At 38.1% G+C, this 27,462-nt stretch overlaps 1 protein-coding gene across 11 annotated transcripts in view; it reads right to left on the bottom strand.

Moving 5' to 3' along the window:
• Positions 1-27,462, bottom strand: part of LOC105470301 (golgin B1) — a 90,391-nt gene that overhangs the window by 17,868 nt on the left and 45,061 nt on the right. For all 11 annotated transcript variants that reach the window (XM_011722142.3, XM_011722141.3, XM_011722146.3 and 8 more), the window contains 4 exons: positions 23,620-23,734; positions 20,941-21,014; positions 14,864-20,052; positions 11,790-13,704 (listed from right to left, as the gene is read on the bottom strand). In XM_011722142.3, coding sequence (XP_011720444.2) covers positions 11,790-13,704; positions 14,864-20,052; positions 20,941-21,014; positions 23,620-23,734 — 7,293 coding nt within the window. The remainder of the gene's footprint in view (positions 1-11,789; positions 13,705-14,863; positions 20,053-20,940; positions 21,015-23,619; positions 23,735-27,462) is intronic.

The following is a 27,462-nucleotide window of genomic DNA, read 5'->3' as shown; positions in this document are numbered from 1 at the left end:
AGTTAGATATCGTACTACTTCTTGGACATGTGACCCAATGCATGTTCTTCATACCCTCTAAGTCTTAATTTTCCTCATCTATTAAATGAAGATAATTATAGTACCTTTTTCATAAGAATATGAGAAGTAAATGAGCAAATTAATGCACTTCACACATAAAGTTAGTGATGACGATAGACTTGCCTTTAATTAGCAACACTGCCTACCTACATTTCAGATATATTTTCAAGCTCTTTATCTCTAATACTCATTAAAAGCTTAGTAATACTTGGGAGAAATAATATCAGGACATCTGGGAAAAGATGGGGGTCTTGTTCACACACCTCTTTCACCCACTTAGAAACATCGCTAAAGCTAAAATAATAGCATTTTTTAAAGCACAAAACACAAGAACAGGAAAAACAATAGAGAAATCAGCAACAATAAAATTAATTTTGGAAGCTGAAAAGCAGATGAGTAAGTGGTAACTGACTTAACAGATCTGAGAAAGCAGAATCTAAAGCTGACAGTAAGAAAATCCAAGAATCAGTAGAACGTAGTCTGCAGAATCTTCAAAAGGCTCAGGAATTAGCAGCATCATGTACCTCTGGAAAATACGGTGATGGGGGTGGGAGGGAGGTGATAGCTGAGATAAGGAGGTCTAGATGAAAGCTGCCTAAGAAGCAATTTTTTTTTTTTTTTGGAGAGACGGAGTCTCAGTATGTTGCCCAGGCTGGTTTCAAACTCAAGGGCTCAAGTGATCCTTCCACCTTGGCCTCCCAAAGTGCTGGGATTACAGGCATGAGCCACTGTGCCTGGCCAGAAAACAACTTCATCCATAGATCCCCTCCTCAGCTCCACACTTTTTGTTACTCCAACAGACAACTAATTTTATTCTCTGGAGAGGTAAAAGAAGTATCTGTGGACTATGGCACATGAGGCACAGTTGCAAGTAAGGGTACTGTTCCAAATAGAGTGAATGCATGCTTCCTGAGTGCTTGAAGCCTTTCCCCTACTGAGCTTGAAGACTGCTGGTAAAAAGCCTTTTCCCTCCACAATGGAAATGAGAAGTCTTCTCTTGAAAATCTGACCAGCCCAAGAGAAACTAAAGATACTGAGATAAGGGCTACCAATAAGCTCAATAAGATCATCATGCAATGAAACTCCATTGGTAAGCCCTACCCACAAGCTTTTAGACCCTCCCCTTAAACATGAAGAGTACACCGAGGATTAACCTTCACCTGAAGAATGGCTAACATTAAGGAAGGGAAGAAAACCAACTGGAGAAGGTAATTTAGAAGAGATTATCAGGTGAGAAAATGTAATGTACTCAAAGATTTAAGAGATAATATTGTAAATAAGAAACATTATAGCATAAATTAAAAATTATAAAGAAAAACTCATTATAAGAAAATGTCAAAAAACAAAACTACCACCACTAGCCTTAGAAAAAGAAGTTAAGGGATCCTGAGCAAGATGGCCTAATAGGAACAGCTCCAGCCTCCAGCTCCCAGCACAAGCAACACAGAAGACGGGTGATTTCTGCATTTTCAACTGAGGTACTGGGTTCATCTCAGTGGGGAGTGCCCAACAATCGGTGCTGGTCAGCTGGTGCAGCCCAACCAGTGAGAGCTGAAGCAGGGTGAGGCACTGCCTCACCTGGGAAGCGCAAGGGGGAAGGGAATCCTGTTCCTAGCCAAGGGAAACTGAGACACACAACACCTGGAAAATCAGGTAACTCCCACCCTAATACTGCGCTTTACCAAGGGTCTTAGCAAACGGCACACTAGGAGATTATATCCCACACCTGGCCTGGAGGGTCCCACACCCACGGAGCTTTCCTCATTGCTAGCACAGCAGTCGGAGATCTAACTGCAAGGCAGCAGTTGGAAAACACTCTGCAGAATATCATCCAGGAGAACTTCCCCAACCTAGTAAGGCAGGCCAACATTCAAATTCAGGAAATACAGAGAATGCCACAAAGATACTCCTCGAGAAGAGTAACTCCAAGACACATAAAGTTGAAAGGAAGGAAAAAATCTTAAGGTCAGGCAGAGAGAAAGGTCGGGTTACCCACAAAGGGAAGCCCATCAGACTAACAGCAGATCTCTCGGCAGAAACTCTCCAAGCCAGAAGAGTGGGGGCCAATATTCAATGCTCTTAAAGAAAAGAATTTTCAACCCAGAATTTCATATCCAGCCAAACTAAGTTTCGTAAATGAAAGAGAAATAAAATCTTTTACAGATAAGCAAATGCTTAGAGATTTTGTCATCACCAGGCCTGCCCTACAAGAGACCGTGAAGGAAGCACTAAACATGGAAAGGAACAACCAGTACCAGCCATTGCAAAAACATGCCAAAATGTAAAGACCATCAATGCTAGGAAAAAACTGTATCAACTAATGAGCAAAATAACCAGCTAATATCACAATGACAGGACCAAGTTCACACATAACAATATTAACCTTCAATGTAAATGGACTAAATGGTCCAATTAAAATACACAGACTGGCAAATTGGATAAAGAGTCAAGACCCATCAGTTTGCTGTATTCAGGAGACCCATGCAGACACACACACAGGCTCAAAATAAAGGGATGGAGGAAGATCTACCAAGCAAATGGAAAACAAAAAAAAGCAGGGGTTGCAATCCTAGTCTCTGATAAAACAGACTTGAAACCATCAAAAATCAAAAGAGACAAGGCCATTACATAACGGTAAAGGGATCAATTCAACAGGAAGAGCTAACTATCCTAAATATATATGCACCCAATACAGGAGCACCCAGGTTCATAAAGCAAGTCCTTAAAGACTTACAAAGAGACTTACACTCCCATACAATAATAATGGGAGACTTCAACACCCCACTGTCAACATTAGACAGATCAATGACACAGAAAGTTAATAAGAATATCCAGGAATTGAACTCAACTGCAGCAAGTGGACCTAATAGATATCTACAGAACATTCCACCCCAAATCAACAGAATATACATTCTTCTCAACACCACATCGCACTTATTCCAAAATTGACCACATAGTTGGAAGTAAAGCACTCCTCAGCAAATGTACAAGAACAGAAATTATAACAAACTCTCTCTCAGACCACAGTGCAATCAAACTAGAACTCAGGACTAAGAAACTCAATCAAAACCGCTCAACTACATGGAAACTGAACAACCTGCTCCTGAATGACTAGTGGGTACATAATGAAATGAAAGCAGAAATAAAGATGCTCTTTGAAGCCAAAGAGAACAAATATACAACATACCAGAATCTCTGGGACACATTTACAGCAGTGTGTAGAGGGAAATTTATAGCACTAAATGCCCACAAGAGAAAGCTGGAAAGATCTAAAACTGACACCCTAACATCACAATTAAAAGAACTAGAGAAGCAAGAGCAAACACATTCAAAAGTTAGCAGAAGGCAAGAAATAACTAAGATCAGAGCAGAACTGAATGAGATAGAGACACAAAAAACTCTCCAAAAAATCAATGAATCCAGGAGTTGGTTTTTTGAAAAGATCAACAAAATTGATAGACCACCAGCAAGACTAATAAAGAAGAAAAGAGAGAAGAATCAAATAGACACAATAAAAAATGATAAAGGGGATATCACCACCAATCCCACAGAAATACAAACTACCATCAGAGAATACTATAAACACCTCTATGCAAATAAACTAGAAAACACAGAAGAAATGGATAATTTGCTGGATACTTACACTCCTCCAAGACTAAACCAGGAAGAAGTTGAATCCCTGAATAGACCAATAGCAGGCTCTGAAATTCAGGCAATAATTAATAGCCTACCAACCAAAAAAAGTCCAGGATCAGACGGATTCACAGTCGAATTATACCAGAGGTACAGGAGGAACTGGTACCATTCCTTCTGAAATTATTCCAATCAATAGAAAAAGAGGGAATCCTCCCTAACTCATTTTATGAGGCCAACATCATCCTGATACCAAAGCCTGGCAGAGACACAACAAAATAGAGAATTTCAGACCAATATCCCTGATGAACATCGAAGCAAAAATCCTCAATAAAATACTGGCAAACCGAATCCAGCAGCACATCAAAAAGCTTATTCACCATGATCAAGTGGGCTTCATCCCTGGGATGCAAGGCTGGTTCAACATATGCAAATCAATAAACGTAATCCAGCATATAAACAGAACCAAAGACAAAAACCACATGATTATCTCAATAGATGCAGAAAAGGCCTTTGATAAAATTCAACAGCCCTTCATGCTAAAAACTCTCAATAAATTCGGTATTGATGGAACTTATCTCAAAATAATAAGAGCTATTTATGACAAACCCACAGCCAATATCATACTGAATGGGCAAAAACTGGAAGCATTCCCTTTGAAAACTGGCACAAGACAGGGATGCCTTCTCTCACCACTCCTATTCAACATAGTGTTGGAAGTTCTGGCTAGGGCAATCAGGCGAGAGAAAGAAATCAAGGGTATTCAGTTAGGAAAAGAAGAAGTCAAATTGTCCCTGTTTACAGATGACATGATTGTATATTTCGAAAACCCCATTGTCTCAGCCCAAAATCTCCTTAAGCTGATAAGCAACTTCAGCAAAGTCTCAGGATACAAAATCAATGTGCAAAAATCACAAGCATTCTTATACACCAGTAACAGACAAACAGAGAGCCAAATCATGAAGGAACTCCCATTCACAATAGCTTCAAAGAGAATAAAATGCCTAGGAATCCAACTTACATGGGATGTAAAGGACCTCTTCAAGGAGAACTACAAACCACTGCTTAGTGAAATAAAAGAGGACACAAACAAATGGAAGAACATACCATGCTCGTGGATAGGAAGAATCAATATTGTGAAAATGGCCATACTGCCCAAGGTAATTTATAGATTCAATGCCATCCCTATCAAGCTACCAATGACTTTCATCACAGAATTGGAAAAAACTGCTTTAAAGTTCATATGGAACCAAACAAGAGCCCGTGTTGCCAAGACAATCCTAAGCCAAAAGAACAAAGCTGGAGGCATCACGCTACCTGACTTCAAACTATACTACAAGGTTACAGTAACCAAAACAGCATGGTACTGGTACCAAAACAGAGATATAGACCAATGGAACAGAACAGAGACCTCAGAAATAATACCAGACATCTACAGCCATCTGATCTTTGACAAACTTGACAAAAACAAGAAATGGGGAAAGGATTCCCTATTTAATAAATGGTGCTGGGAAAATTGGATAGCCATAAGTAGAAAGCTGAAACTGAATCCTTTCCTTACTCCTTATACGAAAATTAATTCAAGATGGATTAGAGACTTAAATGTTAGACCTAATACCATAAAATCCCTAGAAGAAAACCTAGGTAATACCATTCAGGACATAGGCATGGGCAAGGACTTCATGTCTAAAACACTAAAAGCAATGGCAACAAAAGCCAAAATTGACAAATGGGATCTCATTAAACTAAAGAGCTTCTGCACAGCAAAAGAAACTACCATCAGAGTGAACAGGCAACCTACAGAATGGGAGAAAATTTTTGCAATCTACTCATCTGACAAAGGGCTAATATCCAGAACCTACAAAGAACTCAAACAAATTCACAAGAAAAAAACAAACAACCCCATCAAAAAGTGGGCAAAGGATATGAACAGACATTTTTCAAAAGAAGACATTCATACAGCCAACAGACACATGAAAAAATGCTCATCATCCCTGACCATCAGAGAAATGCAAATCAAAACCACAATGAGATACCATCTCACACCAGTTAGAATGGCGTTCATTAAAAAGTCAGGAAACAACAGGTGCTGGAGAGGATGTGGAGAAATAGGAACACTTTTACACTGTTGGTGGGATTGTAAACTAGTTCAACCGTTGTGGAAAACAGTATGGCTATTCCTCAAGGATCTAGAACTAGAAATACCATATGACCCAGCCATCCCATTACTGGGTATATACCCAAAGGATTATAAATCATGCTGCTATAAAGACACATGCACACGTATGTTTATTGCGGCACTATTCACAATAGCAAAGACTTGGAATCAACCCAAATGTCCATCAGTGACAGACTGGATTAAGAAAATGTGGCACACACACATCATGGAATACTATGGAGCCATAAAAAAGGATGAGTCTGTGTCCTTTGTAGGGACATGGATGCAACTGGAAACCATCATTCTCAGCAAACTATCGCAAGAACACCGCATGCTGTCACTCATAGGTGGGAATTGAACAGTGAGATCACTTGGACATGGGAAGGGGAACATCACACACTGGGGCCTATTATGGGGAGGGGGGATTGGGGAGGGATGGCAAGGGAGTTATACCTGATGTAAATGAGGAGTTAATGGGTGCTGATGAGTTGATGGGTGCAGCACACCAACATGGCACATGTATACATAGGTAACTAACCTGCACGTTGTACACATGTACCCTAGAGCTTAAAGTATAATAAAAAAAAAGAAAAAGAAAAAGAAGTTAAGAAAATCTATCTATGAGACAAAGAAAAAAATTCCTTAGACATTAAAAATAGAATGGCAAAAATGAAAAAAAATTTGGAATCAAAATACAAAGGTAAGAAAATCTTCCAGAAATACAGCAAAAAAAGAGAGAAAAGGTAAGAAAATTAGAGAAGCATTCAAGAAGGTCCTACATCTAAATAACAAAAATTTCAGAAATAAGACAACAGAGAAAAAGGATAGAAGAAAATGGTAAAAAAATAATTCAATGAAATTTCCAAAAAGCTGCGAGTATGATATCTTAGATTCAAAGGACTAGTTAGCATGATAAAGAAAAAAAGACCTATACCAAATTATACAATCAAAAAATTCCAGAATAGGGGAGAAAGGGAGGGAAGGTGGGGTGAGGGGAAGGGAAGTGAGAAACAGATGACATACAAAGGATCAGGAATCAGAATAGCTTTAGATTGTGAACCACATATAACCTAAAAAGCTATAAACCAATGTTTTCACAGTTTTGAAGGGAAATTATTTTCAGCCTAGAATTCTATATCCAACAAAACTATCCACCAGGTAAGAGAGATAAAAAGACATTTTCAATAAATTTACCTTCCATGTATCATTTCTTAGGGAGCTACTGAATGACTTATTCCAAGAAAAAGATGGCACAAAATCAAGAAAACGAATACATAGAATAGACGAAATAGGAGATCTAATATAGGAGAAAAGTGAAGGGAAATATTCTAGGATAGAAAGTGTATCCTAGGAGTACAGGGCCACTGGTTCATGTAGAAGGAAATCAGGTACTCCAGGAGAATTTTCTTCCTGAAGATGACATTGATGGCAATAAACATCTTGAGAGGAGATGTGGACAAATGGCAGTAAATCTGAGGTTAAATTACATTAAGTGCAAAGAAAACTAAGTAACAACAATAACAAAAACTGTTATTAATCTGGGAAAAACAGACTCAGGAAAATAAAAGTAACATGTCTCTAATGCTCTAGTAGCATTTGTAGTCATAAAAATGCAAATCTGAATTGGTTTAACCAAAATTAAAATTAAATTATATCAAGAAAATGAGGAAGGTCAGGCGTGGTGGCTCACGCCTGTAATCCCAGCACTTTGGGAGGCCGAGGTGGGCGGATCACAAGGTCAGGAGATCAAGAACATCCTGGCTAACACAGTGAAACCCCGTCTCTACTAAAAACACAAAAACTTAGCTGGGTGTGGTGGTGGGCGCCTGTAGTCCCAGGTACTTGGGAGGCTGAGGCAGGAGAATGGCGTCAACCTGGGAGGCGGAGCTTGCAGTGAGCCGAGATCGTGCCACTGCACTCCAGCCTGGGCGACAGAGTGAGACTCCGTCACAAAAAAAAAAAAAAAAAAAAAAAGAAAAGAAAAGAAAAAGAAAAAGAAAAAAGAAAATGAGGAAGGGGTTTGTATTAAAATGTGCACACACTGGCTGGGCGCAGTGGCTCACGCCTGTAATCCCAACACTTTGGGAGTCCAAGGCAGGCGGATCATGATGTCAAGAGATTGAGATCATCCTGGCCAACATGGTGAAACCCCGTCTCTACTAAAAATACAAAAATTAGGTGGGCATCGTGGTGCATGCCTGTAGTCCCAGCTCCTTGGGAGGCTGAGGCAGAAGAATCACTTGAACCCGGGAGGCGGAGGTTGCAGTGAGCTGAGATCGCACCACTGCACTCCAGCCTGGGGACAGAGCAAGACTCCGTTTCAAATAAATAAATAAGTAAAAAGTGCATACACTAATAGGTTTTACTGTGAAAGCAGGGGGAGTAGAGCGCTAAACCCTGTTAGTGTAAAGAAAGTCAATAGTTGATGCAACAAATGAAGAGCCAAAAATGCAATATAAGCATGATATTTAGATACAGAGGAAATACTGAAATAAGCTAAAAGGTTGACAGCAAATTGCCTCAGAAGAAATGGGGTTGATGTAGTACTACTCTTAGCTTTTCCCACCAAACATTGTAGAATTTAGTGACTAATTAAATATGTGCCATATAACTTAATTTTTAACTCAAACCCCAAAACGTATTTTTGTTTTGATTTAAGGCAAAAACATATTCCTTTATGCAATCCATTCAATCCATAGTATCTAGACTAGAGGTATCCTAGAATGGATCATCAGAAAGCTGTGTGCCTGGGACTGCATTTTAGCTCCTTGGAGTGGTAGTTTTAGTGAACTGGACATAATTCTTTTGCTATGCACTTACATTAAGGTACAGCTAAATAAAAACCCTAAAAAACATATTATTATATTTACTGTAGAGAAGTAATGGATGTTTCACAACTGCATAGTGTTCTCTTTATGGGAACACAGAAGAAATTTCTTACAGGCCTCAATACTTAAAGACTATTCTTGTCTTGAGTAGGTGATTTTTCTTTCTCCTTTTCTCCTAGACGATGAATACTGCAGTCATGCATGTGGTTTTCATTCCCTCTTTCTGATGGCTAATAGAAACCTCAGAGCAAACTATGGATCCCGCTTTCTAACACAGTATAGAACATAGTAACTTCCCCTTGGGACACTAACCTTACTCCTGGTTTAATCTTTTTCTAGCCTATCCTCTTTTTCTCTTCCATCTCAGTCCCTTTTATTTTATCTTGAAAAACTGTTTATATCTTTATATGCTACCCCAAATCATTTTCAAAATGAGGAGCGCATAAATACAGGCACCCCTAGAGATATGCCATCTGCTTAGTCAATTCTATGCTAAAGATGTACAAACAAGTATAAGACATGACACTTACCAGGAGTTTGCAATCTAATTGGGGAAATAAAAAATAGTGTATAGAAATTAAACACACGCACACACACACACACACACACACACACAATATGGCAATATGGGACAAATGGTAAGTAAAGTACTAGGGAAGTACAAAGGCAAAAGACAATCAGGCAATCACGAAATATAAGCAGAGGATTTGAGCTCTGGAATGACCTTTAAATAGTGGGAAATAGATACTCAAAAAAGGAAAGCAATTGGGAGAACATTTTGGCTGCAGATGATAATATGGGTAAGTAGGAGGTACCAGGTATGATTATTGTGTACTGAGTAGATCAGTTTGGCGTGAATGAAGGGTATGAGTAGGGAGCAGTAAAAGGGAACGCTGGAAAGGTATGGATAAATTATAGGGTCTTGACCGGGTGCGATGGCTCACGCCTGTAATTCCAGCACTTTGGGAGCTGAGGCAGGTGGATAACCTGAGGTCAGGAGTTCAAGACCAGCCTCGCCAATATGGTGAAAGCCCATCTCTACTAAAAATACAAAAATTAGCTAGGTGTGGTGGTGCATGTCTGTAGTCCCAGCTACTTGGGAGGCTGAGGCAGGAGAATTGCTTGAACCTGGGAGGCGGAGGTTACAGTGAGCCAAGATTGTACCACTGCACTCCAGTCTGGGTGACAGAGCAAGACTCCATCTCAAAAACAAACAAACAAACAAACAAAACAAAAACAGGGTCTTAAATGCCAGACTAAAGGGGGTTTGAATACTAAGTCTATTCGAGAGATAATACAACTTTTAAACATTTTTAAGTAGTGCAATAACAAAATAGAGTTTCAGAAAGACTTATTCGGCCATGGTCTGAAAATACTGGAGAGATGATAACCTGGAAGCAACATTATTACAACAGTTTAAGGATAAAGTGTTAGAGCTTATCTTAGGATGTTGAAGATGGAAAAGAAAAATATTTGAGGCACATTGTGAATAAAAGAGTGATACATCTTGAGGGTTAAATAAAATAAAATCACAGTTATGAGCCTTTGAGAACAGAGTAATATGACTGTGAATTACAGAAACATGAAAATAAAAAAGTTGGCTTGGCTGTAACTATCCAGCAAACAAAAATGTGCAAAGTTGAGTGCGTAGTGTTTATAACAGATAATAATAATAAAGCAATTCACTGAATTAAACATAGTTAGCTAATTCAGAATCTATCCTAACAGCTCCACGAAAAAAGATTTTGACTTGGAATGTAATCAATACCAGCATATCATAAATTACAGCTTTGAGGCACATACTGTCCTGATGAATAGAACCTTTTGCATTTACGTTCTGAAAAGACAGACAAAAGGCCAAGCTCTCAGGGCAAAGTTAACTGAACTCAAATTATTTAAAAAATATAAACAGGTATGCGTATGTTGGAAGTCAAAACCACAACTGAACAGAAGGGCTTTGTTCAGATTACAGAAGGGGAAAGACTGTCTATAATATAGGATATTAAGTGAAATAGGAATGAATACAATTACCTACAATGAAAAGGAGAAACTGACTCTACAGTTAGGGGAAATAATCTTTTCACTAGAGCTAATCTTAAAAATTAGAATTTTCAGATTCTGGGTATGGGTCACATTTCAAAATGGAAAACCCAGCCTTTCAAAACTCCATTTATTTCCTATTTGGCCTATTTTCCTACAAATACAAAGCCTTGACAGAGTTAAGAGACTATCATGAAAGTGAAGACAGTAACATTGCAAAGTAGAATCCCCTAACAAGCCAAGAGTGGTGGCTCATGCTTGTACTCCCAGCTATTTGGGAGGCTGAGGCAGGAGGACTGCTTGAGCCCAGGAGTTCAGTAGAATCCCCTGACAACCTGGCTTGGCTCATACAGTTCCAGTTTTTGCCCCTGAATCTTGGGAGACCTGGATTAAACTCCTGGCTCCTACTAAAAGCTGTCAAATGTCAGCATTAGGAAGCCTCTTTAGCTTTTTCTCCCATTGGAAATGTTGGGTATTAAAAGGAGTGGGTAAATGGTTCAGCCTGCAAATAAAACTTTACAAAAAAGTCATTTAAACTTATTTAAAGAAACTCTTTTTACATTTAACTTTTTTTTATTTTTGACAAATTAGGGTTTAGTTACCCATGAGATGAACTGAGTCCTTCCTGCTCCAAATTCTACCCGATAATCTATTGCTAAATTGTAAGCAAGGCACTAAATGGTAACACTTCCACTCTAAGAAGGCGCTAAGTGATCCTTTTGCTTTCTTTCAGTTAAGCTATGACAAATTCTGGAAACATTTACATGTGTCTTTGTGTATATCAAATATATAAAACAGCTTTCCACCTCTCAGTCCTTTTATAACAAATGGAGAGTTTTTGTGCCAAGGAAATTTCTGATTTTTTTTCTAATGGTATTGGCAGGTTTCGCAATTTAAATCATGTTTCTGTGTTTCTCTAAGAACAAACAGAACCTGTGGGATATATAATACTTCCCCTGAGTGCCCAGATAATATGTATAAGAATGTGTTTATCCTTTTCTGTAAAAATAAATTAAAAGAAAGGTTCAAAAACTCTTAAACAGATCAGAAAGAAATAACTAGCTACTCACTAGTCTGTCTCTGTCATTTTGGAGTGAAGACATAGCCTTTTTTAAACTCTGTACTTCAGCCAGGCTGGTGGCAGGCTGAGCTGCAGACCTCTGCTTCCCTTCCTCTGACTTTCGAAATTTCTCCAGCTCATTCCACAGGTGATCTCTCTCATTCTGTAGACTGGCCATAGCCTTGGAAAAGGACTGCACTTGGTTATAAGAATCTTCTAGTTGTGAGGACAAGTGAAGCAGTTGCTCATCTTTGGATAGGAGCTGTTGGTTAAGTTTCTCAAGGTAAGATAAGCTGTTTTCCTCAGGCAAGTCCATTGAAAAGGTGGTTTCAGAAAGAAGAGCATGTCTTTCTCTGTTTAAGAGTCCCTGTTGTTCTTTCAACTGTGCCAATTCCTTCAGACTGGCATCATATTTCCTTTTCAGTTCATCAAGTTCCTCATTGGCATGATCTCTACTATTTTGCAAGGAACTCATAGACCTTCCAAAAGACTGAATTTGTGCTGTGAGATCTTTATTTTCTTTGGTGACCATGAGTAATTTCTGTTCCATCTCCACCAGATCTCTTGCTAGTTCTGCTACTCTCTCTTCTGCTGTTTCAGTTTCATTTCTCATTATCCCTGCATCATGATGAAGATGCTTTAATTCTTTCTTCAGTTTATCTTCAATTTCACCTACCTTCTTGGCAGCTTCCTTTTGAACACAAACCAATTCTTCTTCCAGTTCTGTAATTCTCTTTTGAGAGGAGGAAAGCAAAGCACTTAACCTCTGTAGCTCTTCTTCTTTTACTTTTAACTGGGCATGATAGATTCCTAAAGTACCTTCTTCTTGCAAGGCTGTTACTTGTCTCGTTAGCTGGGATACAGACACTTTCAAACTCTCAATCTCTTTAGATAAATCTCGTTTCTCCTCTTGCAGGGCATTAGAGGACCTCTGCAGATCCTCATTTGCTTCCTCAGATTCCTTCAGCTTTTCTTCTAATTTAGCATATTTATTTTTCAGCTCCTTATTTTGCTGAAGTTGAGCTTCAAGAAGTTGCTTTTGTTGGCTGTCCTTTATTGATATCACTTGGTTCAGGTCTTCTCTATATTGGATCAGTTCTGCATCTAGCTTGGCATTCTCAGAATTGAGATCATCCATATGACTTCTCAAGCCTCGTATTTCTTCTTTAAGCTTATTATTCTCAGCAGCAGCCTCTTGGATGAGTTGGTCTTTTTCCAAGATTACAGAGAGATGTCGCTCTTCCAGCTGCTGATAGTCACCCACTATGCGGTCTCGATCATTTTGGAGAGAAGACATGGATTTAACAAAGGAATCCAACTGTGCCTTTTGCTGAATGTTTTCCTTTTTGATGGCATTCAGTGTTTCCATGAGCTGATTGGTTTTGTCAACAGCCTTCTTGTTCTCCTCTTCTAAAACAATATTCTCCTCTTCCTCCTGGGACAGCAGGTTTTCCAGCTCTTTAATTTCTTTATCATGTTGCTGACGCAGTTCAGCAATAGCTACTTGGATTGCCTCTTCCTTGCCAGAAAGCAGGCTTATCATCTTTTGCTCTTTCATATTTATTTCTTCATGCAGCCTACTGGTCAGTTCTCTGGAGGCCTGAAGATCAGTCTCCAGTTGTTCATAACTGAACTTAGAATTTTGAATATCAGCCTCTTGCTGCCTTATGATCCCTTCCAAATTTTCTTTTTGTTCCTTACATTTTTCTAAAGAGTTACTTAAATCAGTCAGCTGGTCTTTGAGAATGTTAAGTTCTGATTCCAACTTAGCTAATTCATTCTGAGAATTGTGGTATAGGTGGCGTGTCTCTTCTAGCTGGGACAAAAGTTCCTTGTTTTCCCCCTGTAGAGTATCACAGACCTTCTGTTGAAGCTGGACCTCTGTCTGGGCCTTGGACTCCCAAATCTGCTTGTCATGTTCAAGCCTGAAAGAGAGAGAAGGTCATTAGTTACAGATTTCAAGAAAAAAACTATGTTTCCCAAAGAACAAATACTATAACATGTACTCAATAGATTTACAAATGAATTAACATTCATAACAGATGTTAAATGTTTTACTGAAGATGTATTAATTCTCTGTACCTACATATTTATCTACTGAGTGCTATGTATTAAAGGTATATCACACCTAAGGGTTCATATATTTAAGTCATAAACTCCAAAATATGTCATTTAGTGACATGGTTTTCGACATCCTGAAAAGTAACATTTTCTCCTACTTTATTCTACTTTGCTCCAGACAAGCTAATGTCTGGCTTCTCTAAGGGATAATCTTGATAGGAAAGGCAGTGAGGAAATCTATTTTAGAACAAAAGGGTCCTATTAGAAGCAAGGAATACAAAGGATGAGAGACATTGTTAGTTCTAGAGCTTAAAAAGTGATATAAAATTGAAATTTGAGAAAAAATAACTCTACAAGGCATATGCAGTATCAATTAATGTGGACTACAGGAAGGAGAAAAGATGAGACTATCTAGGACACCAAGGCAATTAATTTGAGAGTACTCTGGTAAAAATCCAGGCAAGAGTAGTTGAAATGGAAATGAAAAGAAATACAGAGGCCAGGTGTAGTGGTTCATGCCAGTAATCCTAGCACTTTGGGAGGCCGAGGCGGGTGGATCACCTGAGGTCAGGAGTTCGAGACCAGCCCGGCCAACATGGTGAAACCCTGTCTCTACTAAAAATACAAAAAATTAGTTGGACGTGGTGGTAGGCTCCTGTAATCCCAGCTACTGAGAAGGCTGAGGCAGGAGAATTGCTTGAACCCAGGAAGTAGAGGTTGCAGTGAGCCAAAAGCACGCCATTGCACTCCAGCCTGGGTGATAAGAGCAAGACTCCATCTTAAACAAAACAGAAATAAATCTCTCAATAGAAAGATGGGAAGAGAAGATGTGAACTTTTCATGTTCATGCAGTTGTAGCAGGATTGTTCTTTGCCAAAAAAAGAGTAGATGTGAGAGGGAATATATCTCCCATGGGAATTTATGCCAAAATTAGTCCCATTGTCTAAAAGGAAACAAATAGTTTAGAGACTTTCTTTGCTTCCAGTTACGTCTGGAGGAGGAAAAAATTCACTACTCATTTACCTGGAAATGTTAATCTTTAATTCCTCCATATGGATGGACATCTGTCTAAGCTGATCCTTTAGAACACTGCAATTCTCTTCTTTGAGTCTAATTTCTTCTTCTTTGGTTTGAATCGCATCACTAAACTTCCTCTCCCATTTCTTAGCTTCATCTATTACCCTGTCGCGATCATCCTGGAGGGAAGACATGCTCTTAGTAAAGGCTGCAAGCTGGGCCACAGTACTGTCCAAGTTTTCCTGAACTTGCTGAATTTCCTTGTCTTTCTTGTTCAAAGTAACCTGAATCTCTCCAACTGTCTCTTCCAAGTGGACTTTTTCTCTGCGCAAAGCATCCAGCTTCTCTTGCATATTCTTCTTCTCTTTCAGGTGCTTCTCTTCTGCCTGTTCCAGTCTTCGCTCAAGATCTTCATCCTTTTGTTTCATTTGGCTTTTAACTGATTCTTTATTTGACTGGAGTTCCTTTTTCAACTTGAGATTGTCTGCTAGGACCCTTGCTGCTTCACTTTGTGTGTCATCTAGCAGGACTTTGAAGCTAGCTAATTCTGCTTGTGCCTTTTTGCGGTGTTCAACTGCTTGAGCCAGATTTTCTTTGGTTATTTCCAAATCTTTTTGAGACTCAGTTTGAACAAATTCTAGAGCTTTAACAGTTCTCTCCAGAGCACTAATTTTCTCTTGATACCTGATGCAGTCCTTCTGTAGCTGCTTTACTTCTTGTTGTTTTTCTTTTAACAGTTCCTGAAGTTCCTTTGCATGGCTTTTATTTCCAGGTTCTTTCTGAGCACCTTGTATTTTCTCCAAATATTCCTTTCGTATTTCTGATTCCACCTTAGTTTTTTCCTTGACTAACTGCTGCTTTTCTTCTTCCAATTCACTCACACACTTTTTAAGGTTCTTCATTTCAGATTCCAATAGCTCATTTTTTATTTGGGCATCTGTAACATCCTGACAATAATTCCCAATGCTTCCATTAAGTTCTGCTAATTGATTCATAAGCCTCTCTTCCAAATCATCTTTCTCTTCTTCTGCTGTCTCCTTTAGTTTGGTAACTCTGGAGAGTTCTTCTTGGATTTGCTGATTTAACAGGTTCATTTTGCTTACTTCTTCCTGAAGCAGTTTTAGTTCACCATCCTTTGTTGATATCTGACTCAGTAAGGCATTTCTCTCATTTTCTAGAGTCTGGCTAAATTCCTTGTTTTTCTGCTTCTCCTCCTCTAATCCAGCAATTCTTTCCTTGAGCTGATCAATCTGCTGTAGGTAGTTATTAATTTCATCATGTGAGCTGACATCCTCACTTACAGCAGGGTTGGCACTGTTCTCTGAAGGAACCGATTCTGAACATGCAGGCCTTGTGCTCATACTCAGAGAGTCTTGATCTTCAGTCTCACCTGGTATAGACTGTGTGGCCTCTTCCATGACATTCATTTGGTTATCGTGTTTCTCAGTGGCCTCTAGGTTAGCTTGTTTAGATACATTACTTTCTAACTGATGCTTTAAATCTTGAACCTCTTCACTTAGAGAGTCTTTCTCCGACATTAAAGACTGAAACTTCTTAGAAAGGGTTTCATACTCCATTTTGACCCTTTCAAGTTCTTCTTTCATGCTGGCATTGGAAGAAAGAAGTGTTTCCATACACTCTTTAGCTGTACCTCCTGCAGGGTGCACCTCTGCCCTAAGCCGGTCATTCTCTTCTTCCAGCTCTAGGATTTTCTGCTGTTTAGATTTAGCAAACTTTCTCATCTTTTCTTTCATTTCCTCCATTTCTTTCTCAGCTTCCTGCAACTGCTTTTCTGTCTCCTTCTTGTTTGCCTCTGTGCTTCTTAACTTGCCATACAGTTCTTGTTTCTCTTGCCTCACAGCTTCCACCACGTGCTGAATCCTTTCTGCTTCATTACTAACATTCTCATAGGACTGCAGAAGAATTTCATACTCTTTTTGTAGTTCCTTGTGTTTCTCTTGCCACTCACTACTTTCTGCAATCTTAGAAGACTTCAAAGATTCAATTTCCTTCACTAACTTTTCCTTGTCTTCAGTAAGACCCTCTAGAGCTAGTTTTAGACTTTCACAGGAGCCACTGAGACTTTGATTTTCCAATAAAGACCTGTCCATTTCTGTAATGAGTTTGTCTCTTTCTTCTTGAAGAAGAGCTAACCTTCCTAAGACTCTATCTTTTTCTTTATTTTGAGCAGAAACATGGCTTTCCACATCTGCCAGAGACTTGGTGAGATGTTCAATGGTATCTCTGGCCAAAGACAATTCCTCTTGGAGACTTTTGTTTTCTTTTAGTGCTTCTTTTCGGGAAATAAGGGCAGCTTGCAGTTTCCTTTGTATTTGTTGCTTTGCTCTACTTTCTTCTTCAATCTCTTCTGGTTTTTGCTTCATTTCACAAAGTTCCACCTGTAGCTGCTTTATCCTCTCATCATGCTCTTTGGCTTGCATATCTAGTTGTGTATGTAGAGCCTTAATTAAATCTTCTTGTTCTATTATCTCTGTCTGTATTTTAGTGAGAGCTGCTTCTTTCTCACGAAGTTGTCCAGAAAGGTAGCTAACGTCTTCTTCCTTTTCGCTTATGAGTTTTTGTAGTTCATCTAGCTCAGGTTGCAATTCTCTTAGATGTTCTAGACCAGCAATTTGTAGTTGGCTGCTTTCCAATTTCTGCTGCAGGCTTTCTGCACGAACTTCAGCTTCATGGGATGCTGTCTTTAGACTCTCAATTTCTAAACCCTGTTTATTTATCTGGTCTTGTAACTGAAATACCTCTTCTGATTTTTTAGTAAGTTCACTTGTTGTAGAACTAATTTTCAATTCTAACTCTTCTTTCTCAGTCTCTATTTCCTTCAGCTGGGCCTTAATCTGGGCAACAGAAGTTCCGCCCTGCAGAGCACTCGCATCTTCAGAATGAGAAGGCCAGTCTGGGCACAAGTTGGACTCTAAAACAGGTTGAGTGTGATGCTGTTCTGTGGCTTTGAATAAAGGTTCTTCTAAACCCGGAGTGGGAGAGCACCATTCCTGCTGGTCAGGGCTTGGGAGTTTTCCGTCTATGGATTCCCTTACTTGAATCTGGAGTTGCCTTAGCTGGTCTCCAATATTCTCATTTTCCTTGCTTTGCTCATCAAACTGTTCTTGCAAGCGATTGTAGTCATCTTTCTGTTGCTTTAGCTCCTCCCTAAGATGTCTTTCTTTTTCCTGTGCCTTTTTAAGAATTGCCTTGCGGGAGGTTAAGGCTTCCTGTAGCTTCTTTTGAAGTTGCTCCTTTTCTTTTTCAAGGGCCAGTATCTTTTCTTCTAGTTCTGGTTTCCAGTGTTCACCACTATCTGTACCAGGTGGACTTATCACCACTGTTTCCTTTACAAGTGCTACGGAGTCCCCATCACTTGCATCCGTGTTACTTGTGGTTAACTTCTGGATAATTACTTGGTTTTCACTGATTTCTGCTTGGAGCAAATCTATTTGGTTTGTTTTATCTTGCAAGGTCTGATTCATCTCTTTGACCAGAGCCTGTAATTGTTCTTCAGCTGCCATCTTTTCTTCCAAATCCTTCCTTATATGCTCTAGTTCCACTTCTTTCTCAGATATTGTCTGTTTTAAAGAAATTTCTATTTCTTGGCACTTAGAAGTCACACATTTTTCTGAGTATTCTTTGTTTTCTTTATCTTCTTCCACTTTTCCCCTCTCACTCTCACTGAGTGGGATCTCTTTCTTAGATTGATCTTTCAAGTTGGCTAATTCCTCTTCCAATCTACTGACTCTTTGAAGAAGCTCCTTTCTGTTAATAAGAGCTGCCTGGAGCTTTCTCTTTCTCTGCTCATTTTCTTTCTTCAGAAGGTCAAATTCATGCTGGAGTTCTTCCTTACTTATCAGTCCTGCTGGGCTCATCTCATCATAATTTTGTTTAAGGCCAGAAACAACTTCATTATCTTCTTCTACTTGCTCTTTTTTTGCTTCCTCAGCTCTGGATAATAAATTTAGCTGTTCTTTAAGAGTCTTAATTTCAACCCCAAGAGAAAACTTCTCTTCATTAAGCTGAACCATTTTCTCAGTCATACTAAAGCTGATTTCTGTCACTTGTTGATCCTTCTCCTCGATGGTTTGTTGGAGGGTTTCCACATCTCTCTTTTTCTCCAGTAAGAGCTGATCCATTTTTGCTATTTCAAGTTCCTTCTGTGAAAGAGCCTGGGACAGTTCTTCGACCTTACTTGAGATATGCCTCACACGTTCTGCCCCCTCAAGCACTTCACTTTCCTTATTTTGCAGCTGGCTTTGCAGGCTTCTTATCAGGGTACTCTGCTCAGAAAACTGAAGCTGCACATCATCCAGTTCATTCTGTAAAACTTCAATTTTCACATCTTTAGATTTGGCTTCTATGCTGAGACTATGGATCTGTTCAGTGAGCAGGTTGTGATGAGCAGTTTGGCTTTCATAGTCAAATCTTCTTTGCCTTTCTGCTTCTGCAAGGTTCATTTCCAGTTGCTTTACCTGAGCCCTCAATTCTGTTACTACACTAAGTTCCTTCACCTGAGCGAGAAGCTGGTCTCTTTCTTCAGACAAAGCAGTGAATGCACTGCTGCTGTTGTCAGCATTTTTCTTAAACTCCTCAATCAACTGGTTTAGGTTGCTAATTTCCTTAGCTTTCTCATCTAAATTTTTCTCATAGATTTCTTGTGCTTTATGAAAGTTTAGCTCAAGCTCCAAAATTTGACTTTTTAACCTTTCCAACTCATCCTGATGACACTGACCAATATCTGGTACAGCAGAAAGGGATTTATCACAATCCTGCTTTGTTGATTTCAATTCTACTCCAGCATCATTTAAAGATATTTCCTCAGATGTTCTATTTTGATGTTCAGTGCTCGCCTGTTCTTTCTCAACTGCTGGAAGACTGCTCTCTTCATTTGGCATTAAGGGAAAATTTTGCCCTGTATCTTCAAGAAATACTTCCATTTTAATTGGAGCTATTCCCTCACCCTCCATCTGTTTCATTTCTTTCTGGTCAAGGACCTCATGATCCCCTTCCTCAGCCCTTTTCCCCTGGAGCTGTAATTTAAGAAATGCAATTTCCTCTTGAGCTTCTTTCATTTCCAACAATAAAACTGATAATTCTTTATGTTTCTGAGAAAATGTGTTTTCTAGAACATCTTGTCCACTTTCCTCAGTAGAAGAGCTCCTCTTGTTGGCATCATCAACAATGCTGATCTATTTTTAGAAAAAGAAAAAAAAAAAGCTTTAATCAAATGTTTTACAACATTAAAAAAAAAAAAGCCCAATTAAAAACTTGTATTTCATCTTCTACAACTTCAGACTTTTTGGTCAAAACCTTCTTTGTACCATAACACTGCTAAATCCTTTTCAAATCAGTTTGTCTTTCCCAACCGGACCTCCAAGGACACTCTGCCAATCCTGCACTGAAGTCAAGCCCTATTCATAAGACCTAAGGAAACCTGGAATTCATTTTCTGGAGATTTCTTACATGAGAAGCTTTTTTTTTTCTTCAGAATAAAACTCCTATTAAAAAAAAAAAAAAAAGTAAGCAGATCCTTTTGTTAGGAAGCCACATTATTCCTCAAGGGCATGTATGATTCTATCAGTGACTTACTGATTAGAAGAACATAGCTAACTAAACACAACACAGCTAACAATAATCTTAAATCAACAGAATGATACTAAGCAACCATACACTTATAGTAATTTTCAGATTATAAAAAGGATCATTCTCTAAAGATCTCTTTTTATTTAATCTTAGTAAAACTGTGCCAATCTTATCTCATCTCTTCACTGAGAAACTCTTCTGAGATGAACAAAGAAGTTGAGACAGACGATAACCCAGTATTAAAAAAATGGGTTATCAAATCCCAAATCAGTAGCTACTATATTTGTGTTGCTTTAGGACAATGAATTCTAATATTCAGAAACAAGTAACAATAAATGAGATATAATAACCATTATGAATCTCTTTAATAGGTCTTACAGTATAGGTAATGTACTTCTCTGACAACACTAGAAAATTATAGACGTGTTTTCATATGAAGCTACCTTCTCTTAATCTAGTTCATGTTCTGATTATATTAAGAACATATCACTTACCTCACTGACTTCTCTATCTGCTTCCCCAATTCTATTCTGAGCCTCCAGAAGAGTAATCTGAGAAGATAGTTTTTCTGAAAGTCACAAAATAAATATCTTTAGAAGATATATATGGAGTGTATGAACAAACAGGATTGCATGTGAAGCTATCTGAAATGCATGAAATAATTTTTTTACAAAATAAAATAGTTTGGGAGAGGAAAAAGCCTCATTAAAATAAAGAAGTGGCAAGAGGATATGATTACATGAGATATAAGATAGAACAGTACTAGGTGATGATAATGATACTGAATGAAGTATACTAAATAGTGGAAGGTTTGAAAGGAGAAGGATGCCAGGGTGCAGGACATAGAGCAGCAGCTATTTCTGTGGCATAATCCAGAACTTCTAGGACAATATACATAATTTATCTATAATCCTACCATGTTTGTAATATATATTTGGCATTAATATAGCACTTACAGTGTTCTTCAATGTTCATAAAGATATCAAATTTTAGCACGAAAAGGGAGCTATCCTATCTCCTCAATGATCATACAAGGAAACAAAGAAATGACATGACCCGAAAGATTATGCAGCTAGTTCAGGGAGCTGGGATTAGAATCCAAGTCTTTGGAGTTTTAACCCAAGTTCTGTTACAATGTGTATATATTGAGCATCGATATCAATATCCTCAAGAAGCTTATATTCTTTCTGAGAAGATAAAACAGATATACCAAAGGAAAAATACATATATATATATTTTTTATACTGTATCCAAATGTCTTAATGTGACCTACAGGAACCCTTATGCTTTGACCCTACTAATTCTGCAACCTCCTCTTCTTGTATTGCACCCTTTTTGTTCACTCTGCTCCAAAAACACTGGCCTGTTTTCTCTTCTGCAAACTTATCAAGTTCATTCATACCTGAGGACATTTGTACTGCTTTTTTCTCTGCCTGGAATGCTCTTTGCTTAGCCTCTTTGCATGGCTGTCCCCTTTTCATCATTCAGGTTTAAAGTCCTCGGAAAGGCCTACTCTCACTACTCCAATTCTGCGTTCCTCTTCTCCAAGGCATACTTGAAATACCCTGTTTTATTTTTAGCCTAATACTTATCATTCTCTGAAACTTTCTTATGTGTATAAACAGGTTTGCAGTCTTTCTTCCCCTCCAATATGATCATAGCTATATCCCCAGGAACGACAATAGTGCCTGGCACATAGGAAAGGCACCATAGATGAGACAAGTGAATTCAAGACACTATATAATATGTTCAGACACTTCACAAGATTACTTGAAAAAGAGGTACAGTGGTAGAAATGTCAGTGCAAAAGGTGAGTTGAAAAGAACATGACATACAAGGTAAAAGTAATCTGTGAGGCCAGACACAAAAACCAATATAGAAAACCTTAAGGTCAGTGATCCCTGCAGGAAAGAGCAAAGGAATGGAACCCATATAATACCTCCAAACCATGTGAAACCACATGGACAGGATACAGATTGTTTGCAAAACTGCAAAATAAGCATCATGGATAAGGTCTCAAAGAAGTGCTCTGAATGGGTTAAATAATGAGCTGAATTTGTGGTGTTCTTTACTTATTAGAAATAATGGGAATCATCTGATACAAGTGTATAAGCTTCCATTTAGATCTAAGTGGAAAACTGTAAAATGGTTACGTTAGAAATACTAGCTCTATAGAGTTTAATAAAAGTTTTACAACCTTTACTTGCTATTCATTCTCACTCCTAAATGATAAAGTGTAGTACTCAGTTAATCCAAGATGAATTAGATCAACAAAGCATTAATGATACGCTACTAAATCCATAAAGTCTACATGAAGCTTATGATAAGTGGAAGGAGACACATCTTCATTCTCACTAACTGTTCACACACAATCCAATAGGATAAAATGCTAAGTTCAGTTCAATCCAACAAAACTTTATTCAGTATCCATTATTTGCCAGGTAGTATACTTGTTTTGGGTAAAGCAAAGATAGAAAAAAAAAATGGCCCCTGCCCTTGAAGAGCTTATAAACTTTAAGAGCTTATAGTAAAAAAGACAAACATATAAACAGATCATTTTAATACAATGTTAAAAGTATAAAAGGATACTATGGAAGCACACAAAAAATCATTTAACCCAACTTTTGGGGATCAGTACCAAATTCCTGAAAAAGATAATATACTAGTCAAGGCCTGAGAGATGAGTAAGAATCATCCAGACTAAAGGAAAGGAGCAGGATTCTAAGTAGGGTACAGCACAAGCATAAACCACTCACTCACAACATAGTTTCTACCTTTAAACCTTTATACTGATCTCTGTTACCTCATCCCACAAATTTACTACCAGAATGTCCTTTCTTTCTTCATTTTACCTATTTTAAAAATCATCTTACTAAGGTCCTGTTCAAGCCATACTTCCTATAGGATACAATGACCATTCCAAAATGATTATGAGTTACAAAGAAATCCTGCAGCATGTATAGTCCATAATGCAAAATGTTATGTAAACACTGATACTATGCTCTAATTGTTTAATGTGTATTAATTTTATCTTTCATAGTTACCAGCTCTATTATCTAAATCTTTATTATCATGGAATCAGAGAATTCTACATGTTACACATAAATAATGATAAAAGTAGAGGTACTTGTGGGATAAGAAGACAGAGAATTATGGTTTTCTTTTATACATACCATTCTCAGCTTTCAGCTCCTCCAGCTCTATAGAACTAAGGAGCAAGGCTCCCTTTTCATTCTCTAGTTCTACCACTCTCTTCTGCAAAGAAGCAATATTCTCCTCAGTGACTGCCTAAATTGTAGAAAGACAACAAATTAATGATTCTCCAGTAGAAAATTCTCACACTAATGCCCAGATAGCCTCTAGCATTTTTGTCTTCTAAAAGTTCTCCAGCCATGAAAATACTTTAAAAATAACATCTACTTATCTGCCTAGGTAATCTTTGAAGAAAAGTGTTTTATCTAAAGATTTAGAAAAAGAAATAAAATATTTCACACAAATATCAAGTTCATTGGCTTTTAAATTTAAGATTGAAGCCTGGAATACAAAGATAGAAATTCCAAGTCTATAGCATAAGAAAGAACATTTTCAGGTTCACAAACAAATAATATTAAAAGATTAGATTAATGCCACCAAGTAACATGGTCTCTCTCCTGAAGGAGAATGAACATGAGGAGAGGTTCCACAAAGAGGAATAGAGGCAAAGGAATATGTACCTCTTAAGAAAGGAAGAATATTTATAATTTTTTTCCAAGTATAATAAAAATTCCCTTGCCTTAATTTATACATCCAGAATTTTTGGTCCTAAGGATAGGCATATATCTAATTATGCCACATCTTTAGTTTTATGTCTTTACATATTTTTTTTATTCTCCATGGGTATTATTCTATACAATTTTCATACAATTGTAGAATTTTTAAGCCATGAGGGTCTTCACAGCATACTTGACCCCAAAATCTTCATCCGATGTTTAAAATAAATAGCAAGGGATGAATTTAGGGTTTTTATGGCTTTTATTTTGAGGGAAGTTCCCAGTTTGCAGTACACAGGGCAAGTAAAACTCTTAATAGAATAGCCACAGATATTTCTGGCTTGAAGAATGAGAAGAAAGAGTTTGGGACAAACATAGCTGCTAGGAAGTGAGGAGGGAGATCAGAGAGAAGAAAAAGAGTTAGGAAGGAGGAGCCCTGAATTCTGTGTATAAACTTAGCTGAAATTGCCGGCTGAACAGTGGCACTATGTATTTGTTGAACTGACTTAAAGCAGCCCAGCTAAGGCAAAAATAACTGAACGGAGTTTTGATGCCTCTCTGTCATAGGCCAGAGTTTGGGGTTTGAGTCCAACTTACTGTCTGATAAAAAGTAACTAAAATTTTAGAAATAATAAAATAGAATCTTGAGAACAAAACACAACATCTGGAATTCAAAACAAAACCATTCACACATAAAGAAACAGGAAAGTGTGACCCATTCTCAAGGAAAAGAATGTAATCAACAGATTCTAGCTATAAAACGATGCAGATTTTGTAAGTAGCAAACAAGAATTTTAATAAAGAAGCTATTTTATCTATGCTTAGGACATAAATGAATATGCTCATAATGAATAAGAAGAAAGGAAATCTTAGTACGAACAAAGAAAATGTAACAATGAACCAGTTTGAAATTCTATAACTAATAAACATAATACCTGAAATGAAAATTTCGATAGGCTTAATAGAATATAGACAACAGAAGAAAGTCTTGGTGAACTTGAAGATAATAAATCAACAGAAATTATCCAACCTGAAGACGGAAGAATAAAAAAAAAAAAATGAATACAGGGACACGTGGGACAATATTAAAAGGTTCAATATATGTGTAATTGGAGTACCAGAAGAGACGAGGGGCAGAATAGGAAGAAAAAATATTTTAAGAAACAGAGATATAGACCAATGGAACAGAACAGAGTCCTCAGAAATAATACCACACATCTACAGCCATCTGATCTTTGACAAACCTGACAAAAACAAGAAATGGGGAAAGGATTCCCTATTTAATAAATGGTGCTGGGAAAATTGGCTAGCCATAAGTAGAAAGCTGAAACTGGATCCTTTCCTTACTCCTTATACGAAAATTAATTCAAGATGGATTAGAGACTTAAATGTTAGACCTAATACCATAAAAACCCTAGAGGAAAACCTAGGTAGTACCATTCAGGACATAGGCATGGGCAAAGACTTCATGTATAAAACACCAAAAGCAACAGCAGCAAAAGCCAAAATTGACAAATGGGATCTCATTAAACTAAAGAGCTTCTGCACAGCAAAAGAAACTACCATCAGAGTGAACAGGCAACCTACAGAATGGGAGAAAATTTTTGCAATCTACTCATCTGACAAAGGGCTAATATCCAGAACCTACAAAGAACTCAAACAAATTTACAAGAAAAAAACAAACAACCCCATCAAAAAGTGGGCAAAGGATATGAACAGACATTTCTCAAAAGAAGACATTCATACAGCCAACAGACACATGAAAAAATGCTCATCATCACTGGCCATCAGAGAAATGCAAATCAAAACCACAATGAGATACCATCTCACACCAGTTAGAATGGCAATCATTAAAAAGTCAGGAAACAACAGGTGCTGGAGAGGATGTGGAGAAATAGGAACACTTTTACACTGTTGGTGGGATTGTAAACTAGTTCAACCATTATGGAAAACAGTATGGCGATTCCTCAAGGATCTAGAACTAGATGTACCATATGACCCAGCCATCCCATTACTGGGGATATACCCAAAGGATTATAAATCATGCTGCTATAAAGACACATGCACACGTATGTTTATTGCGGCACTATTCACAATAGCAAAGACTTGGAATCAACCCAAATGTCCATCAGTGACAGACTGGATTAAGAAAATGTGGCACATATACACCATGGAATACTATGCAGCCATCAAAAAGGATGAGTTTGTGTCCTTTGTAGGGACATGGATGCAGCTGGAAACCATCATTCTTAGCAAACTATCACAAGAACAGAAAACCAAACACCGCATGTTCTCACTCATAGGTGGGAACTGAACAATGAGATCACTTGGACTCGGGAAGGGGAACATCACACACTGGAGCCTATCATGGGGAGGGGGGAGGGGGGAGGGATTGCATTGGGAGTTATACCTGATGTAAATGATGAGTTGATGGGTGCTGATGAGTTGATGGGTGCAGCACAGCAACATGGCACAAGCATACATATGTAACAAACCTGCACGTTATGCACATGTACCCTAGAACTTAAAGTATAATAATAATAAAAAATAAAAATAAATAAAAATAAATAAAAACTAGCTAAACAAACAAACAAAAAAAGAAATGGTCAAAAATTTCTCAAATATAAGGTTATATATGTAAGAAACTCAACAAAAGCAAGCAAGAGAATGACAAAGAAAACTATAACTAAGTACATCACAGACAAGGATAAAAGGAAAGTCTAAAATCTCCATAGGCAAATGATACTTTACATACAGAGGAACAACAATTTGAATGAATACTGACCAATTTTTAGGGAAAAAATATAGGCCAGAAGAGGGAAACACCTTCTTTAAAGTACTGAAAGAAAGGCTGGATGTGGTAGCTCACGCCTATAAGGCTGGATGCAGTGGCTCACACCTATAATTCCAGCACTTTGGGAGGCCGAGGCGGGTGGATCACCTGAGGTCGAGAGTTCAAGACCAGCTTGACCAACATGGAGAAACTCTGTCTCTGCTAAAGTACAAAATTAGCCAGGCGTGGTTACTCATGCCTGTAATCTCAGCTACTCGGGAGACTGAGGCAGGAGAATCGCTTGAACCCAGGAGGCACAGGTAGCGGTAAGCCGAGATCGTGCCATTGCACTCCAGCCTGGGTGACAAAAACGAAACTCTGTCTCAAAAAAAAAAAAAGTTCTGAAAGAAAAATTGTCAATCCAGAATTATAATATCCAGTAACAAATATCATTCAAGAGTAAAAGTAAAATAAAGACATTTTTAGACAAGGAA

Source organism: Macaca nemestrina, chromosome 2, assembly GCF_043159975.1.
Source record: "Macaca nemestrina isolate mMacNem1 chromosome 2, mMacNem.hap1, whole genome shotgun sequence".
Lineage (NCBI taxonomy): Eukaryota > Metazoa > Chordata > Mammalia > Primates > Cercopithecidae > Macaca > Macaca nemestrina.
The sequence above is the reverse complement of the archived record's forward strand: the minus strand, read 5'-3'. Positions and strand labels throughout refer to the sequence as shown.